This window comes from Macaca nemestrina, chromosome 2, assembly GCF_043159975.1.
Source record: "Macaca nemestrina isolate mMacNem1 chromosome 2, mMacNem.hap1, whole genome shotgun sequence".
Classification (NCBI taxonomy): domain Eukaryota; kingdom Metazoa; phylum Chordata; class Mammalia; order Primates; family Cercopithecidae; genus Macaca; species Macaca nemestrina.
Window position 1 is genome coordinate 85,408,657 of NC_092126.1, and position 20,104 is coordinate 85,428,760.

The 20,104-nt window shown below is 43.0% G+C and overlaps 1 protein-coding gene and 1 non-coding gene across 3 annotated transcripts in view; one reads left to right on the top strand and one right to left on the bottom strand.

Annotated features, from left to right (window-relative positions):
* Positions 1-10,708, bottom strand: part of LOC105465631 (neutral cholesterol ester hydrolase 1) — an 89,877-nt gene extending 79,169 nt beyond the window's left edge. For both annotated transcript variants that reach the window (XR_011619897.1, XM_011714167.3), the window contains exon 1: positions 10,396-10,708. Coding sequence is in view for 1 of the 2 variants with exons in the window: in XM_011714167.3 (XP_011712469.3) it covers positions 10,396-10,629 (234 nt within the window). In the remaining variant the exon portion in view is untranslated. The remainder of the gene's footprint in view (positions 1-10,395) is intronic.
* LOC112423989 (U6 spliceosomal RNA) lies at positions 1,912-2,014 on the top strand. The gene has a single exon (XR_003014595.1). It is a non-coding gene; the product is annotated as a U6 spliceosomal RNA (small nuclear RNA).
* Positions 10,709-20,104: the final 9,396 nt, after the last annotated feature.

Below are 20,104 nucleotides of genomic sequence, written 5' to 3' on the forward strand. Positions count from 1 at the left end.
TCCCAAACTTTATACTTTCACCCCTAGGTCTGCTCTTGCTCCCAAATCAGGGTCATGGTCCCCATTCACCCAACTATTCCAGAATCTGTCCCAGGAGTCATCTTTGACTCCTTCCTTTCCACTGCTCCATACTCTCCCCTCCAACAGCAGCTCTGATCAGCTGTCTTCCAAATCAGTCCCACTTCATTAGTTCATGCTCTCACCTGAATTAGCATTTCCTAAATAGTCTTTTGCGTTTTTTTTTTTTTTTTTTAAGATGGAGTCTCCCTCTATTGCCCAAACTGGAGTGCAGTGGCACAATCTTGGTTCACTGCAACTTCCACCTCCTGGGTTCAAGCGATTCTCCTGCCTCAGCCTCCTGAGTAGCTGGCACTACAGGCGCACACCACCACGCCTGGCTAGTTTATATATATACTAAATATATATATATATATATTTAGTAGAGACGGGGTTTCACCATACGGGCCATGGCTGGTCTCAAACTTGTGACCTTGTGATCCGCCTGCCTAAGCCTCCAAAAGTGCTGGGATTACAGGCGTGAGCCACCGCGCCTGGCCCACTTTTGCTTTCTTACATTCCACTGTCTACACTGCCACTGTGAAGGACTATTCTAAAACACAGTTTTGAGCATGTGACTTCTCTGCTAGAAGACTTTCAGTTGCTCCTTTCTTGTCCACAGAGCTCTTCCTCACCTGACTGGTGCTTCCCTTCTGCCTCCCTCTCTGACCTTTGAACTTTAAGCTTCAGTCAGTCTAAACCACTTGTAGTTCCTCAGCTATACCATTCCCTCCCACTAGAACCTTCACATACTGCTGCTTCTGGCTGGAATGCCCCTTTCACCCTTCTCTTCTCTGGTTTCTATTATAAGGAAATCTAGCACAGATCTAAACTCCTGAGTTCAGGAGTAACACAGGCTGGAACTGAATTCAGGCTCTACCTCATATAAACTGTGTCACTTTAAGCAAGTCATTTTTCTTTGCATTTCAGTCTCCTCCTTTGTCACATTAAGAACACCTATACCATGGGCTAAACTAACTGCACACAAAGCACATAGCACAGTATCTGCCACAGAGTAAATGCTCACTATATGCTCAATAGATGTTATTTTTACTGTAAGCACTCAACCTTGACATCTCAGACTAGACACGTTTCCCCAGTCCCCAGGTCCACTTTAGATGTTTCTTCCAAGACTCTTGCAGCAACCCACAGATGCCTCTATCATAATTCAAGCACCCACCTTATCACTGGCAGTTGGTTTATCACCCCTCACTTGACTGTAAGCTTCTCAAGATTAGGTATCTGCCTTACACATTTCTGTTTTACCAGACCAGCCCCTTGCCTTTGTGTTCAGTTAATGTTTATTTAATACGTGATGACTTCCAGGGTTTTAATTTTATTAAACACTGAAAGACAGCTTGTTAAAATTTCATAATATAACACACCTTTGATTAGGCAGGCAATATAGTCCAGTTTTTCACTTGACAATTCAATTACAGGTAAGCACAGTGACTCATGCCTGTGATCCCAGCACTTTGGGAAGCCAAAGTGGGAGGATCACTTGAGCCCAGGAGTTTGAGAACAGCCTGGGCAACATAGCAAGACTTTGTCTTTCCTAAAAAAGAAAAAAAAAGCCAGGCATGGTGGCACGCACCTGTAGTCCCAGCTACTCAAGAGGCTGAGGCAGGAGTATCCCTTGAGCCCAGAAGTTCAAGGTTGCAGTGAGCTGTGATCACACCACTGCATCCCCACCTGGCTGACAGAGCGAGACCTTGTCTCTAAGAAAAAAATAAAAGGTAAAAAAAAAAAATAATAAAGTCAATTACATTTCTTCATTCTATACAAACATAAAATGAAGGAGAAGTGGTAGACAGTTCCCACATAATTTCATTTGGCAGCAAAAATAAATACATGGTGCTCACTTCAGCAGCATATATACTAAAATCAGAACAATTCAGAGAGGACCAGCATGCCTCCTGCAGAAGGATGACACATATTTGTGGTGTTACATATTTTCTTTTAAAAAGTAAATATGGCTGGGCGTGGTGGCTTACACCTGTAATCCCAGCACTTTAGAAGGCCGAGGTGGTTGGATCACCTAAGGCCAGCAGTTCGAGACCAGCCTGGCCAACATGGTGAAACCCTGTCCCTACAAAAATACAAAAAAAAAAAAAAAATTAGCCAGGCATGATGGCAGGTGCCTGTAATCCCAGCTACTCGGGAGGCTCAGGCAGGAGAATTGCTTGAACCTGGGAGGTGGAGGTTGCAGTGAGCCCAGATGGCACCATTGCACTCCCGCCTGGGTGACAGAGCGAGACTCCATCTCAAAAAAAAAAAAGTAAATATATGTTATTTTAAAAGAAGCAATTGTGCATAAAATGAACATTTAAGAATGATTAACTGTACTTTCACATCATAGAAATGTCTCAGATCAAGCTCAAATTGCATGGTAGAGATAGGATGTCCCATTAAAATAATGAGGGTATTTCTATGCTTAGGGCTATGTTTGTAGAAGTGCCAGAAAAAATAAAAAGGAAACTATAAATTGGGCATTATCTTACACACCTGGTAGCTGAATCAATCTGACCTTAATTTTTCATAGGTACTATCTGCAGAGACCAACTCAGGTTGTTCACCTGTCAGAACTAATACTGATTAAATAATGCCCCCGACACTATTCTTAAAACCTTTTGCTGCCATATGTTTAAAGAAAAATCCTAGCAAATCAGCTAAAAATTGTGGTTAGTGAAGTTACAATGTGCATGAAGAAATAGGCATCATCACAATTTCTGGACAATCATTATTTACTGATGTTTTAAAGTTAAATTTACCTGACAACAGTAAATATTCCAGTTCAAAACTGTTATGAAAGAGGTTAGCACGTTGGAATTCTGCAGTTTCCAGCTGAGCTGTCATTTAAACCACACCCACACAGCCCAAAAGCACATCATGCACAGAGAATTCAGGTGAGGTGACATTAAGTCTCAACAACTTTGGGGACATTTGGCATGATAAAAATCCTTGATCAACTAGTCCAAAAGCACTGTCACCCATAAGAAACAGGGGAACACGCAGCACAAATACCTATTTCAGCACTTCTTTTACATTATGTCACTGAAAAGATTCATAGTATAAGCAGTAGTAAGTTAGAGAATAATCAAGACAAGCCAGGCTCATGCTCCGAGCTCCCTTGGGACACCATTATTACCTTTAGTCACATTTTCCTTCCATCATTCAAATGCCCACCTTAACACCGGCAGTTGGTTTATCATCCCCCACTTGACTGTAAGCTTCTCAAGTTTAGGTATCTGCCCTACACATTTCTGTTTTGCCAGACCAGCTCCTCACCTTGGTGTTCATTTAATAAGTGACGACTTGCAGGGTTTTAATTTTATTAAACACTGAAAAAGAGCTTGTTAAAATTTCATAATATGACACACCTTAGATTAGGCAGGCAATATAGTCCGGTTTTTCACTTGAAAATTCAATTACAGGTAGGCACGGTGGCTCATGCCTGTGATCCCAGCACTTTGGGAAGCCAAAGCAGGAGGATCACTCTTCAGAAGAGTTTATCACTCTTCTAAACTATACATTCTAAACTCCCTCCTATGAGATTTTGTAACTACACCTGTTCTACACCTCTCAGCTCCTAGCTTTTTAATAGCTATATATTAACATGACTTCTCCATCCTACTAGACTGTGGTTTCTTCTAGGTCACTTTAGTGTCTCCCTAAAGCTTCATACAGGATTTCAATTCATGTTAAGTCTAGGTAACTGAGCACAAAGCATGGCACTATGATAGCTATATCAGGGGATCCGGTAAAGTCTTTTTAAAAGAAATTCGGTTTTCCTCATAAAGCAAATACTAAAATATACATTGATATGCATATGCACATCAATTCCACTTTAGAAATAGAAAAATTATCCCTGGGGGAAAAAGTTATTTTTTTAATACATTTTTTGTAGAGATGGGGAGGCTGGCACCGTCTCACTATGTTGCCCAGGCTGCTCTCGAACTCCTGACCTCAAGTTATTCTTGCACCTCAGCCTCTGTAAACTCAGCTGATAGCAATAACCTAAGCACATTCTGAGAATGACCCTGTAGGGCTGACACACCTAAATGTGTGTTCTGAGCTAGGGAGTCCCCAAGTGCCCAACCCAGTGATTTTTTCCTTATATATGATAAACATGTGAGCAATCCCCACCATGGAACATGGGATGTGTGGGGAAAAGAAAGAGAGATCAGCCTGTTACTGTGTCTATATAGAAAGAAGTAGACATAAGAGACTCCATTTTGTTCTGTATTTGAGATGCTGTTTAATCTGTGACCCTACCCCCAACCTCGTCCTTGTAAGAGACATGTGCTGTGGTGACTCAAGGTTTAATGGATTTTGGGCTGTGCAGGATGTGTCTTTGTTAAACAAGTGCCTGAAGGCAGCTTGCTCGTTAAAAGTCATCACCATTCTCTTAATTTCAACTACCCAGGGACACGTACACATACACGGCCAAAGGTCGCAGGGACCTCTGCCTAGGAAAGCTAGGTATTGTCCAAGGTTTCTCCCCATGTGATAGGCTGAAACAATGCTGCTAAAAGGTTTATGGAGATATTTACATATGCATATCAAGACATAGCATTTTCTTTTGAACTTATTCATGTCACAGAGATCTTTGTCCATATGTCTTACTGCTAATTTTCTCCCTTCGATGATCCTATTGTCCTGCCACTCCCTTATCTTTAAGATGATAAAGATAATTATCAATAAATACTAAGGGAACTCAGAGACCAGTGCCGGCTTGTCCTGCCACTCCCTTATCTTTAAGATGATAAAGATAATTATCAATAAATACTAAGGGAACTCAGAGACCAGTGCCGGCGTGGGTCCTCTGTAAGCTGAGCGCGGGTTCCCTGGGCCCACTTTTTCTTTCTCTATACTTTGTCTCTGTGTCTCATTTCTTCTCTCAAGTCTCTCGTTCCACCTAACGAGAAACACCCACAGGTGTGGAGGGGCAGGCCACCCCTTCAGGGATGTACAGGGGATCGGGGCCCTGAGTTTTGGGTTAAATGAAGGTTGCCAGGTGGAAGTCATTAGGGGGAGGACATCAAGTGACAATGCTATGTAAACTGCATGTTTGCAGGCCGTTGTGGTTTTCCTGCCCTGCCTGCCACCACTGTACTGCAGAAAGACAGATATGTTGTCCAGCCTGCTGCCAATGGTCCATTTCTATATATAAAGTAGTTCTTTTGTCCAGCCCACCACCACTGAACTCTTTCCCTTGTTTGTAAGCCCCTAATAAAACCCTATGTTTTGGCTGGGCACGGTGGCTCATGCCTGGAATCCCAGCATTTTAGGAGGCCAAGGCTGGTGGATCACCTGAGGTCAGGAGTTCAAAACTAGCCTGGCCAACATGGCGAAACCCCATCCTTACTAAGAAGTACAACAATTAGCCAGGCATGGTGGTATACACCTGTAATCCCAGCTACTCCGGAGGCTGAGGCACGAGAATCACTTGAACCCAGAGGTGGAGGTTGCAGTGAGCTGAGATCACGCCACCGCACTCCAGCCTGGGTGACAGAGTGAGACTCCATCTCAACAACAACAACAAAAAACATGTCTTGTCTGCAGGCTCTGGGAATCTTCTTCAGCCTCTTCAACCTGGTGCCTTCACTACTGAGGTTAATGGGGGTTTGGCGCAACAGTGTCCCAAAGTGCTGGGGTTACAGGCATGAGCTACCATGCCTGGATTAAAGAAGTTTTAAAATAATTTATTACTACATGTTCATTTTAGAAAATCTAGAATATACCAATATAAAAACTGAAGATACAACCTTATGGCCCAGAAGAAAAAATCATGTTTTAAATTATATCTTTCTGCTTTTTCTATACAAACATAGATACATGTTTTGATATATAAATAGTGTATACGCTATTTTGTAGCCTTTTCCTGCTTAACACATAGTATACATCTTTTGCAAGTCATTAAACATTTTACAACCTAAATTTTTTTAACTGCCTAGTATTCCCAAATATGAATTTACCATTATTTAGTCTTTTACTACTCTTAAATTTTTTCTTTTTTCTTTTCTTTTTTTTTTTTTTTTTGAGATAAAGTCTCACTCTGCAGCCCAGGCTAGAATGCAGTGGCACCTCAGCCTCCCAAGTAGCTGGAATTACAGGCGCGCGCCTGTAACTGAACTCCTGACCTCAGGTAATCTGCCCGCCTTGGCCTCCCAAAGTGCTAGGATTCCAGGCATGAGCCACCATGCCCGGCCTTCATTCGTTGAAATGGTGCTGCAAATAAAAGAAAAAAAGATTGCTGAATGTTCCTTCACGTTTATTATAAGTGGCAGTGCTTTTAGACTAGTTCAACAAGTTTTTGGTTTATCTTTGTCTTATGGTGCTGATGAACAAATTTTTTAATCCTGTAAAATGTTTCCATCTTTATAGCTAGAGGTTTGCCTATATCCATCATTACTTACCATAAATTCTATCTTAGAGGGATTATGGGGTCAAAAAATAAACACACTGCTAAGGCTTCTGATGGATATTGTCAAACCGTTCTACAAAAACGTGGTTCTAACATATATTTTCTCCAGCAGTGTACACTTCTCAGTATTTTAACCTGCACTGAGATTACCATTTAAAAAAAAAAAAAAATCTGTCTGCATAGCATTTAGAAATCAGCCTTCAGGACTTCCCCAGACTCTCTTCTTTTGTTCCTCTAGTCTCCTGCTGCCTGGTCATCTAAATTACACCTCTGCCCTTCACAGAGCTCCTTTTGTTCGTGCTTTTCCACTGCTCACGTCTTCTGGTGGCTTTGCTATAACACTGAAATTTGCCTAGCTAGTATTTTATCCCCTTAGGGCCAAAGTATCAACTAATCTGATGAACTAATCCATGCTAATGCAAAGGGGCTCATTTTCAGCAACACGTATGCAATATAACATGCAGTTTCAGGAAAATATATTGTCTACAACAGCAATGCCTTTTATCTTATAGAGCATTGGTTCTCAAGTTTTGCTGCAATTAAGATCATCTGGGGAACTTTTCTTTTATTATTATTAGTATTATTATTATTGAGACGGAGTCTCGCACTGTTGCCCAGGCTGGAGTGCAGTGGCGATCTCGGCTCACTGCAAGCTCCGCCTCCCGGGTTCACACCGTTCTCCTGCCTCAGCCTCCCCAGTAGCTGGGACTACAGGCGCCCGCCACCACGCCAGGCTAATTTTTTTGTATTTTCAGTAGAGACGGGGTTTCATCGTATTAGCCAGGATGGTCTCGTGATCCACCTGCCTTGGCCTCCCAAAGTGCTGGGATTACAGGCGTGAGCCACTGCGCCCGGCCGGAACTTTTCTTAAACACTGCTAAGAACATTCATCTCCCAGAGATTCTAAGTTTGGTATGTGGTGTAACCTGAGCATCAAGTGTTTTTTTTTTTTGTTTGTTTGTTTGTTTTGTTTTAAACAGTTCTTAGGTGATTCTAACAGCATTTGTGTTTGAGATGAGTCAGAGAGAGCCTAAGTAGTTTCTCCTTAGGGACTATGGGGAACCCCAACGAAGAAAAGCGCAATGAACATAATCTCAATCATCTGACTCACTGTACAAGATAAAGGAGATAAAGAGTAGTAAAGGGTGAAGTATTTGCCAATGACAACAGAATAACATTCACATTTCTTGATGGTAGGCGGCTGACGCTGTGTTAGGAAATAGGCTGAGCTTAATCTCTCAAACAGCTTCAATAGATTTTGTAATTGAGCCAATCAATTCGAACTAAAATTATTTGAGTAACGAGGTTGACATCATGCTATTTATTTACTTATTTATTGATTTGAGACAGAGTTTCACTCTTGTTGCCCAGGCTGGAGTGCAGTGGCGCGATCTCGACTCACCGCAACCTCCGCTTCCCAGATTCAAGCGATTCTTCTGCCTCAGTCTCCCAAGTAGCTGGAACTACAGGCACCTGCCACCAGGCCTGGCTAATTTTTTGTATTTTTAGTAGAGACGAGGTTTCACTTTGTTGGTGAGGCTGCTGGTCTCGAACTCCTGACCTCGTGATCTCCCTGCCTTGGTCTCCCAAAGTGCTGGGATTACAGGTGCGAGCCACCGCGCCAGGCCATGACACCATGCAATTTAGTAGTAGCGCTCCAGGTTTCAACTATATAAATTATTTCCAGTTTATATTTATTTTATTGCTTCAAAAAAGGTGAGCATTCTTATAGATGTTCCCACAATCCACAATGAACCCTTTGGGACAACTAGAAGACTCACTACAAGTACCAGGCACTTAAATACATTACTAGACCTTACAGCAAAGCTACAAGGCAGATATTGCCCTGTTTTACAGGGCAAGCTCAGGAAGATTTGAGGTGACACTGGTAAATTGCTTTATTGGGTAGAATATGTTTCCATCTGAATAATGATCTTTCTGATATTTCACAATTTAGAAGAGAAGTGGTAAGAGCCATTTCTCTGCAAATCCACTCCTGAGCCACAGTGTCAGGTGAGAACACTGGTTACCTCATCTATTACTGACTTCAGGTTACACCCACTATCATTCTCAAGCGCCACCTGAGGGTATACTCTGTGGCGGACCTTACACAGCCTTGTCCTTGATAGGTTGGCAAGCCTAGCTGGGAAAGAAAAGCTTTTCTCCAAACCTAGCTTGTCCGAGATTACTTATGATGGAAAAGACTTCTTTGGTGACCTGAAAACTAAGAATAATCTCTGCAACCAACACAGGAGTTTGATCTTTTTCCTGTTTTCCTATGTTTAAGCTATTGTAGAAGACTATTAGCCCACCCAGGTAAACACCAAGTAAACATCACTGTTCCTCAATCTTTGAAGGGTATTACTTTCAAATTACATAATTTCATGGGGGAGGAGAGGGATTGCAGGGCTTCCTACACCAAGACTGACTTTATTGACACCAGTGCTAAAGAAGGGGATGATCATTTTCACCATGTCAACATTATAGGAAGCAGGAGGAAAGGAAGGGGGGCAGAGGTCTATAGTTTCATAGACCTTTCGTAAGAGAGAAAAAGAGCTTTGGAGGTGAGAATGTGGCTGAATTCAGGAAAAGCAAATCCATGTTAGGAATGTGCTACAATAGCTACAATACCCTAGTAAGGGGACTTTTCACAGGATAAAGTCCCACAGATTATGTAATCCTACACATAGTGAATGGACAGGGAACAGGAATATAAACCCTCTGGGAAAATCATGATTTTTTAAAAATCAGCTTTCTCAGGTTGAAATGATTTTTTTTCCTCTTTCTCTAGTTGTCATTTCTGAAAGAAGGAGTTTATAAAAATATTCTAAGATTAAAGCCCAAGGTTGTGAGGAGGGAGGAGGCTTAGTTTTGGAGAAGGTTAGAGTTTAGATAGAGCAGGCTGCTCAGAAATACTGTCCAATCAGAGGGCTCAGCCTTGGCTGCAGACTGTAGTTTAGATTTTAGATTCTCTGACACTAAAAATAATGCCTCTTACCATGGAATAAACCAGAGACAGTTACATTTTCCTGTCCATGGGAGGAATGAACACACACCCATGATACAGTGGAGAGAAATGCTACCCTCTCGGGTTAAGGCAGGTAACCTCACTCAGGAAAAGGTTATCTAACAGCCAAGGACATAAAATAAATGCTGTAGGGCAAGCAGAAAACATGCATCATGCAAACCAGGGCTGCCGCCTCCTCACCTCCTTTCAGCCAGCCCAGCCTCCCAGTCCCCGTTCCTGGGCTGAGCTGAGATCTGCCTCAGGTGAAACGCCTCCTCACCTCCTTTCGGCCAGCCCAGCCTCCCAGTCCCCTTTCTTGGGCTGAACTGAGATCTGCCTCGGGTGAAACGAGAAATCCCTCAAGTGCTTGGATGGAGAGCCCTGCCTGCTGTGTCCCGGAACGGAGCCCTCCACAGACTGGGGATACTGGGAGACTGCCCTTGCCTGCTTCTGCTTCTAAGGTGGCTGCATTCCCAGGAACCAGAGCCTGCTTTTCCCGAGCTCTCCTAAAAACATTTAACTCACTCTCTGCCGGCCCCTATGGGAGAAAGACAGTGTGGAGAAGAGTGTTTTATAAAATGCTGAAGGATTTGCCTTTTGACGTTGCAAACCAAGGAAGAGGAAGATATTTAGGACAGACGAAGGTTTAAACAGTTGTCATATTCCATTCAAGCACTTCTTCCCTGTCACAAACGCAGACGGGGAAATGCAGACCTAGCCCGCTGCTGGCAAGGAGGCGAATGCGATACCCTGAAAATTCCCGATTGGACCACCTTAAAAAGCGATAGCCTCAATGCATTAGGAAAAACCTGCGTTTTCGTGGAACCCGGCAGAGGAATTTTGTATCCCCTTCAAATATTGCGTAAGAGGAGGAAGAGAGAAGCAGCGCTGGGCTGCACCTCACCACTTGCTGTGCACCCCGGAAAGTGGCGTCCAGCAGCATCAGCTTCCAGGGGTCGGACACAGAGCCGGGCAGCGGGATGTACACGTAATAGGCGGCCAGCGCCACCAGGGCGGTGAGCAGGACACAGGACGACCTCATCTTCCCCCGGCTCGGCTCGCCAGCGGGTTGGCAAAGAGGAAAGGACGATGCCACCCGGGGACCTCCGGCAAGTTTCTGCCCGCGGCAGCTGCTCATTCACGCGTTTCTTATAAGCCCAGGAGCCAATCAGAGGCTGCGTCGGGAGGAAGTTGGAGCGCGGACGTGCCCCCTCTACGGTGTCCTTGCAAAGTGTGGCAGTCACTCCAGGTTTGAGGAAGGCGCTGTCGCTGCGGTGGCGGTAGCACAGCGGACCCTGGAGGACACTGGTTTGTACTGCATGCGTGTGAGGATGGCTTTGCTCCTGGAGGGTCTCAAATGGAAAATAGTTTCAGTGTGACGAGTCTCTGGACAAAGCAAGTGGGTCATTCTGACTCAGAGTACTGAGAAAGGAAATAAAAATTCTGTTTTCTGGAGCCAGACTTGGAGTGGTTTGTAAATTCTAGCTGATATATGGCAAAAGAAGATATTAAATTCTTCTGGCTCAAGCAATGAAAGACATCTAGCACCCACGTCTTGTTTCTAAATCCCATGCTCCAATAAAAGGAACCGCGGCTTTTTGACACCACCTCTGGAGAAAAGGCTGATACCAGGGCTGGTGCTGTAAAGTACAAGATGAACCTATTGTGCTAGAGATGCGGAAGCGCTCAAAAAATGATAGGAACTGGTCAAAGGTCCACAGCTGCCAACTTGAAGAGTCTTCTAGTGGCTAAACCTGGGATAATTTTACCATCAATATGAATCATCATAATGGATTATAACCCATTAATTAAAATAAAACTCAGCAATCTATATTAATATAAATAAATGAGGAAAGAAGAAAGGCTTTTCTTAAAATAGAATGCCAACTAGTAACCACGGAAAATTATAAATGAATGCTAAAACTAGAGGGTAAAAATTTGACACAGAATTTTGGTTCTTCATCGGAAGATCTCTCCACAAATTACTACAAAGGGAAAAAATAAAACTTTTTATTGGAGAAAATTGTGGATATCACCTAAAAAAATCTTTCAGTGGGTCAATGGTAGCAGAAATACATTTAAACCCAGATTTCTTGTTAATGATTGGGGGTGAAGAGGGGTGGGTGAGTACTGAATGGGAGAGAGAAAACTTCACTAGCAAAATTTCAACCAGAAATCCAGAAGGAAAACATTTAAAGACCTGTTTCAAGAAAGTGGTAGGATGACAACTCCAAACTTATTGATGAAGGTCTTAAAACACCTCATATATATAATTATGCATCTTAAGATAGTAATTTTAATTTAATCTAATCAATAGAAGTGAAATAACCATAAATTTGGTTCTGATAATGATATTTTTAGGAAACAGTTGGCTTCCTCTTCAAAGTTGAAGGAAAACTGGTAAGAAGGGCACACTTTCATGGTATTTCAAACAAGTTCTCTCTCTGTTTTTTTTGGGGGGGTTGTTTTTGTTGTTTTTTTTTTGTTTGTTTGTTTGTTTTGTTTTGTTTTTGAGATGGAGTCTTGCTCTTGTCGCCCAGGCTGGAGCGCAATGGCATTAGCTCACTGCAACCTCCGCCTCCCAGGTTCAAGCAATTCTCCTGCCTCAGCCTCCCGAGTAGCTGGGATTACAGGTGCCCACCACCACATCCAACTAATTTTTGTATTTTTAGTAGAGATGGGGTTTCACCATGTTGGCCAGGCTGGTCTCGAACTCCTGACCTCGTGATCTGCCCGCCCTGGCTCCCCAAAGTGCTGGGATTACAGGCATGAGCCACTGCTTTTAAGTTACTGGTTAAGCTCATAATTCTAGACAGATAGGAATGTTTATGTTTAGGTTTGTGTGTGAGTATATGTGCAGAAAATTAGAAGCTAATCCTTTTTTTTTTGAAATGGAGTCTCTCTCTTGTTGCCCAGGCTGGAGTGCAATGGCGCAGTCTTGGCTCACTGCAACCTCTGCCTCCAGGGTTCAAGCCATTCTCCTGCCTCAGCCTCCCAAGTAGCCAGGATTACCGGTGTCCTCCACCACGCCCGGCTAATTTTGTATTTTTAGTAGATACAGGGTTTCACCATGTTGGCCAGGCTGGTCTTGAACTCCTGACTTCAGGTGATCTGCCCACCTCAGCCTCCCAAAGTGCTGGGATTACAGCTGTGAACTACCATGCCCAGCCAGAAGCTAATCTTTATGGGTGATCAGAAATAATCCTGGAGATATAAACCAAGCTGACTACTGGATTTAGTTACATTACTTGCTTTCAGGAAATCTGCAAAATAAATTCAAGTTTTATTTAGTCGACAATATTTTTCTCCTAGATTTTGACTATATGTTCATGAAAACATAGATCTTAGAGCTAATGAAAAAACCGAACCGAACCAAAAACAAACAAGCAAACAAATCCAAAAATCCCCACACCTAACTCAGCTTTCCCTCTTCCACTGGCAGTAACACTCTCAGTGTTATAGATGAGCCTCTTGAGGATTAGCACAGCCAAGCAGCTTGTTCATATTCCTCTAGTTTGTAAGTGACAGTAGCAATATTTATTTCTGCCTCTCAGTGAAGTGTGACTTCGCTTAAGCAGTACACTAAGAGATAGAAACTAAGAAAGAACAAAGAAACTGCAGTAATTCTCAGATCAGAAATCTGAGAGCCTCTGTAGATCTGAGAGTTTTTTTTAATGAGACTAATTTGAGATAAACATAAACACCTTCATCACTTGTTGTTAATACTTCATTCATTCAGCAAACATACCTGGCCCGCATTGGGAAATAAAGAAGTTGTGTAAGGTCTCTACTTACCTTAGGTCTCTCTACTCTTTGTTTGTATATGCTTGGAGGGTGGGAGGGTTCAGGGGAGGATATAAGCAAGATACAAAAGGAAGAGCCAAACAATAAAGAAACAAACAAAAATTAATAAGCAACATGCATTAATTTGCCTTGCTATGAAGTAATTCTATGGTAAGCACTTTGAATATATTCACTAATTTAGCTTCATAACGATTCTACGAAGTAGGTACCATTGTTACTCTAAAAGCAGACACTGAAAGATGAAGTGCTTTGCCCAAGCCATCCAGCTGGTATGTGAGCCCAGAGTCTGAGCCTAGCGCTCATGTGCTTTACCACTCAGCTCTACTGCTAAGTGGTTAAAAATGAAGAGAAAACGGCTGGGCATGGTGGCTCATGCCTGTAATCCCAGCACTTTGGGAGGCCAAGATGGGCAGATCACCTGAGGTTGGGAGTTCGAGACCCACCTGGCCAACATGGGGAAACCCTGCCTCTACTAAAACTACAAAAATTAGCTGAGCGTGGTGGTGGGCGCCTGTAATCCCAGCTACTTGGGGGGCTGAGGCAGGAGAATTGCTTGAACCTGAGAGGCGTAGGTTGCAGTGAGCCGAGATTGCAGCATTGCACTCTAGCCTGGGCAACAAGAGTGAAACTATATCTCAGAAAAAATAAAAAAGAAGAAGAAGAAGAGAAAACAGAACAGGGTGTCTGGGAGCTGCTTTAACTTGGGTGAGAAAGGGGCCTCTTTAAGGAGATGCCATTTGAGCTGAGATCTGCATAACAGGAGAAGACTGCCATGCAGGGTTGTGGCGGTGCAGGGAACAGGTGCAGAGGCTCTAAGGTGCTAACCCCATCAAGGAACGCTAACAGCTAGTGAGGCAGGAGTAGTGTGGAAGAGGTGGCGGGACAGGCTCAGTCACAGAGGTAGTATAGGTGCAGAAAAGCAGATCATTTAGGACCACATAGGCCGTGTTAAGGAGTTTGAATATTCTGGTGCAATGGGAAGCAATTGGAGGTTTTGTAACAGGGAAGTGACGTGATCTTATCTATTCATATATTTAAAAAGGAGCACAACAGCTGCCATGTGGAGAAGACCTGTCAGGTGGCTTTTGCAGTAATCCAGATGAGATACGATGGTGGCCTGGAGCCACAGTTAGTTTAACAATGGATTCAAGGGGACAGATTTGGGGTATATTTTAGAGATGGGGGAGATAAGACATACTCATAAATTATGAACGATGACAAAAAGAGTCAAAATACTGTGCTTCTATGGCAATAAGGTATAGTTTGAGTGCAGCAATTGACTTTTCCGTTTTTATGGAATTGTCTTAGATTAATTTTTATTAGCATCTAAATATACGACACAGCAATATCATTGCTTAACAAAATCTTTACTTTTATCACTTGAAATAATTTTCCCAAAGTGCCATATATTACACCATGTAAAGTGGTTTTCTTCATCCAAGACAAGCAGAACTTTAGTTCAACATTTATTGAGTTTTGCTATCTGTAAGGCATTGTGGTAGATGTTGTCATGATGAAAATATAGTTCTTTTCCCTGTGAAAAAGTGCTCTAGTTAGAGAGAAAGTCAGGTAAGTAGATAGTTTCAAATATGTACAAAGTTCAGAGATGTAACACAGAAGAAGTCAAAATTAATTCTGTTCCAGAAAAATGAAGAATAAGAAATACTCAAAAAATACTCAAAAATGGCGATGACTGAACAAGTTTTGCAGGCTGAAAAGGAGTGTGTGTACAGGCAGACAATAAGTGAGACCATCCCAAGCAGAAAGAAGAGATTATATGGGAATTCTGAAGTGTGATGGGAGCAGAGAACTACATGTAGTTCAATATTTCTGGAGCATCAGATGCAGGGAGGTGGAGCGTAATGAGAGTATAACCTGAGAGTTAGAGATCACATAATGGAGGGCCTCCTACATATGTTACATCATTGAGGAGTTTGAACATTATCGTTTAGGCAGTGGGGAGGCGTTGAAGGGTGTGCATTAGATCACTCTGGTAGAGGGTATGTTTGTGGGGAGAGAATGAAGCAGTTGGGAGGATGTTGCTTTTTTGTTTGTTTTTGTTTTGCTTTTTGGTTTGTTTTTTTGGAGATGGAGTCTCGCTCTGTTGCCCACATTGGAGTGCAGTGGCGTGATCTCGGCTCACTGCAACGTCCACTTCCCAGGTTCAAGCAATTCTCCTGCCTCGGCCTCCTGAGTAGCTATGACTACAGGTGCACGCTGCCATGCCTGGCTAATTTTTGTTGTTGTTGTTGTTGTATTTTAGTAGAGACGGGGTTTCACTGTGTTGCCCAGGCTGGTCTCGAACTCCTGAGCTCAGGCAATCCATCCACATCAGCTTCCCAAAGTGCTAGGATTACAGGCATGAGCCACTGCGCCCGGTCAAGGATGTTGCTTTCAAGGTGTCCAAGATAGAGATGGTATTAGCATAAACTTGTATCAGGTGATGAAAATGAGAACAAAGAGTCAAAAGATACGTGAGAGGTAGAATCGAGAGGACTTGTAAAGGGAGAGTAAAGGAGTCAAGATGAATTTCCAGGTCACTTGCTGAAGCAGATGGGAGAATGGTGTTGTCTTTTCAGAGATAAAAAATGGTAAAGGGTGAAAGATTTAAGGGGAAATGATAAATTCAGCTTGGAAGAGTTAGGTTTGAGGTATCTATAAAAGATTTAAGTGGAGACAGTGCATAGGCTCCCAGACACAAGCTGGAGGTGTAAATGTTAATCTTCAGCCTGTAACTGAAGCCATGACAATGAATGAGACAGAAGCTCTGTGTGTCTGTGTCTGTGTGGGTGTGCACGCGTGCACGCGCACGCGGAAGGATCTAGGGTTGGTCAGAAGAAAAGCAGGCCAGAGGGCGTTGGCATATACTGGTTAGGAGAAGGAGAAGGAAAAGTTGACAAGAGGCCAAGAGGAAGTGGTCAGAGAGGGGTCTGTCTGAACTAGAGGCATGGAGCAGTGGTGAATACAGAGAGGCAAGGAAATCATTGAGAAGTTAAATTGACGGAATTTCCTAATTGGATTCTTGAAAGGGAGAGGGAGAGAATGGAGCCAGTAATGTCTTCAAAGTTTCTGGTTTGGGCAGTGTCATTAACTGGCATAAGAAATATCAGAGACAAAGCAGGTGAGGGGATAAAAGAATGGGTTTAGGCCGGGCATGGTGGCTCACACCTGTAATCCCAGCACTTTGGGACGCTGAGGCGGGTGGATCACAAGGTCAGGAGATCAAGACCAGCCTGGCCAACATGGTGAAACCCCATCTCTACTAAAAAATACAAAAATTAGCTGGGTGTGGTGATGCATCCCTGTAATCCCAGCTGCTCAGGAGGCTGAGGCAGGAGAATCACTTGAACCCAGGAGGCGGAGGTTGCAGTGAGTCAAGATCGCGCCACTGCACTCCAGCAAGACTCCATCTCAAAAAATTTAAAAAAAAATATGAGTTGAGTCATTGAGTCATGTGATGTGCTCCAGGTAAAGTACCCTGATGGAGATGTCCAGTAGACCATTGAATTTAGAGGTTGGACCCTTACAGGAGGTGTCAGGGCTATACTTGGAAACAGCCAAGATGGGTAACCCAAGTATCATAACATATTAAACTACTTATACAAACTATATAATGCAAAGTGTATGATACAAGTATATTACCAGGGACACATGATGTATCAAACCCTGAAACAAAGCATCAAGCCATTAATATAAACTATGTAAGTATAAAATACAAAGACTGATACAAAGTAATAAAAGTCTTTAAACTCTTTTTGGTCTACTCTGCATTGTATTCAGCAACATTCTCTGGTCTAAATGCAATGTTGACATTTAATTAAGGTCTAAATCACTACATGATATGTTTCAAAAAATGGCTTGTCAATGACTACCTTTATGTGTCTGCTCATTTTGCATAACGCCCTCTACTGGTTATGGTTTGAAGCTCATACTTGATCTTGCCAACCAAAACGGTATTATACTCACTTAACAGAGAAAATCTAGGGTTGTGTTCAAAGAATAAAATGAATATTTTCTCTCTTTTTTGAAACCAACCTGTTATATCGTCACCCCAGAGATTTATGAGTTTATAAAAAAATTCATCCTGGATCAGCCCGGACCAGGCTGAATTTTTCCTGGAGTCGGCTCATGGCAACTCCAGGAAAACCACAGTGTTGCTTCCTGAACTGGAGTATCATATTGCTTCCTCCTCCCACCATAAACACACATTGCAGGGACCACTCCTGGTACCTCACCTCCCAGTTTCCTGCATCTTGCCCTCAGTGATTAGTTTAGTTTCATTTGACTGCTGTAACAAAGTACCACAGACTTGGTAGCTTAAAACAACAGACATATAGTTATCTTAAAGTTCTGGAGGCTAAAATCAAGGTGTTGATTTTAGGCGTTGGTATGGCCAATGTGTTGACAGGGACTAAGGGAGGATTCTTCCTTGCCTCATCCTAGCTTTGGAGGTTGCTGGAAATCCTTGGTGTTCCTGGGCTTGTAAATGCCCCCAGTCTCTGCCTCTGTCGTCCCATGGCTGTCTTCTCTGTGTGTTGGTCTTTCTATCTGTTCTCCTCTTAGAAAGACATCACTCATAGAGGCAGATCTCTTGAGGTCAGGAGTTCATGACCAGCCTACCCAATGTGGTGAAACCCTATCTCCACTAAAAATACAAAAAATTAGCTGGATGTGGTGGCAGGCACCTGAAATCCCAGCTACTCGGGAGGCAGAGGCAGGAGAATCACTTGAACCTGGGAGGCAGAGGTTGCAGTGAGCTGAGATTGTGCCATTGCACTCCAGCTCGGGTGACAAGAGTGAGACTTTGTCTCAAAAAAAAAAAAAAGAGCAAAGAAATGAAAGAATGGCTACTCCATAGGCAGAGCAATGGGTTGCTTGACCAAGTACACTTAGAGTTATTTCTTGATTATATGCTAAACAAGGGGTGGATTATTCATGAGTTTTCTGGGAAAGGGGTGGGCAATTCCTAGAACTGAGGATTCCTCCCCATTTTAGACCAAAGAGGGTAACTTCCTGACATTGCCATGGCATCTGTAAACTGTCATGGCGCTGGTGGGAGTGTCTTTTAGCATTCTAATGTCTTATAATTAGCATATAATGAGCAGTGAGGATGACCAGAGGTCACTTTCCTTGCCACCTTGGTTTTGGTGGGTTTTGGCCAGCTTCTTTACTGCATTGTGTTTTATCAGCAGGGTCTTTGTGACCTATTGTTGGGAAAAAAGCTGAGTATTGGGAAGAAAGCTGAGGCAGGGCTTGCATGTCTGACATAAGGTCCCCTGGAATGGGTCTAGACTTGCTGGCTCCTTGCTTCTAGCCCTCCTAGGCTCCTAGATCCATTGTATTCCCATTATCTCAAGTAGCAGAACATGTTCCATATAAATGCTAAACCGTCACCACTGTAGATCATGTGCCTGCCCTTTTGACCTCCACATTCTCACCACCTGTTTCTTTATTGGATTACCAATAAATAGCGTGGGCTCCCAGCCCTCAGGGCCTTCGTAGCCTCCACAGTCGCAATGGTCCCCTGGTCCCACTTTACTTCTCAAACTTTTTCTCAGTCCTTTGACTCCACTGGACTTTGTCACCCCCACGACCTGGTGTTGGGTCTGATCACCCCAACATTCCTGGCACCCAATGTGGGATGACAAAGCCCCTGGTGAAGGAATGCTAAAGTGTGTGAAAGCGGAGGATGCATCATCAAAGGACACCCGAGGACGTCTAAAAGAAGCTCAGTGGGAAAGCTGAGCACTCGGAAGAATCAGGGTAACAATGGGACAAAGTGAAAGCAGACATTCTGCTTATTTAAATTTCTTAAGGCATTTATTACGAAGAGGGGGAGTGATATTTAGTAATTTGTTATCACTCTTTAGTGCAGTAAAGCAGTTTTGCCCATGGTTCCCAGAACAAGGGACTATGGAGTTGGATGAATGGGAGAGAATTGGCAGAGATTTTAAAAAAGCATATAAAGATGGAGCAAAATTTCCAGTCTTGGTTTGGTCAATGTGGGCACTAATAAAAGTAGCTCTTGAGCCATTTCAAAGCAGACGACGAGGCAGATTCAGATGCAGAAGAGGACAAGTGTGAAAAACTAACTTCAGATTCTGAATGTGAGGAACAGGAAATGGAGGAAAATAAAAGAAAGGGAAACTGAAACTGAAAAACGTATGTTTTACCAGCCTGTTGCCTCTACCTGCTGAATTAAGTGAAAGGCCACCTCCTGTCTCTCCCCTTAATGGGTGAGAAGATGAATTAGCTACAAAACTTACTGCTCCCATAGTTGCAACATTAAAACCTGGAGCAATTGGTGGTGCTATACAAAATTCTATTCAAAAGGCTAGAGCCAAGGGAGAACTTGAAGCATGGGAATTTCCGGTAACTATAATCCAGCAGGGAGAACAGAATATAGCTAATTGGACCACCTTTCCTTTTGAGATGCTCTCCTACCCAGCTTACCCCCATGCAATACAATCTCCAAGCCTTGGCTCCTTGGCCAGGGCCTTAGAACTGATAACTCAGTACTTTAACAACTGCAACTGGGTCTACAACAACATAATAGATCAGGATGAAAATGAATTTAGTAAATCAAAGGGAGGCGCATATTCCTATAGTGGCAAATGGGGGCAATGAGCAAACATCCTTCCACTGTGTTTCCAAAATCCATCTACAAAGGAGAAAGAAAAAGAGATATACAAGTAGTTAAAGAAAAAACAGTATACCCTATTCCTTTAAAAGCCAGGTTAAATTTAAAACCTATAATTGATAATTGAGGGTCTTCTCCCTGACCCTATAATACTCCAATACTACCTTGT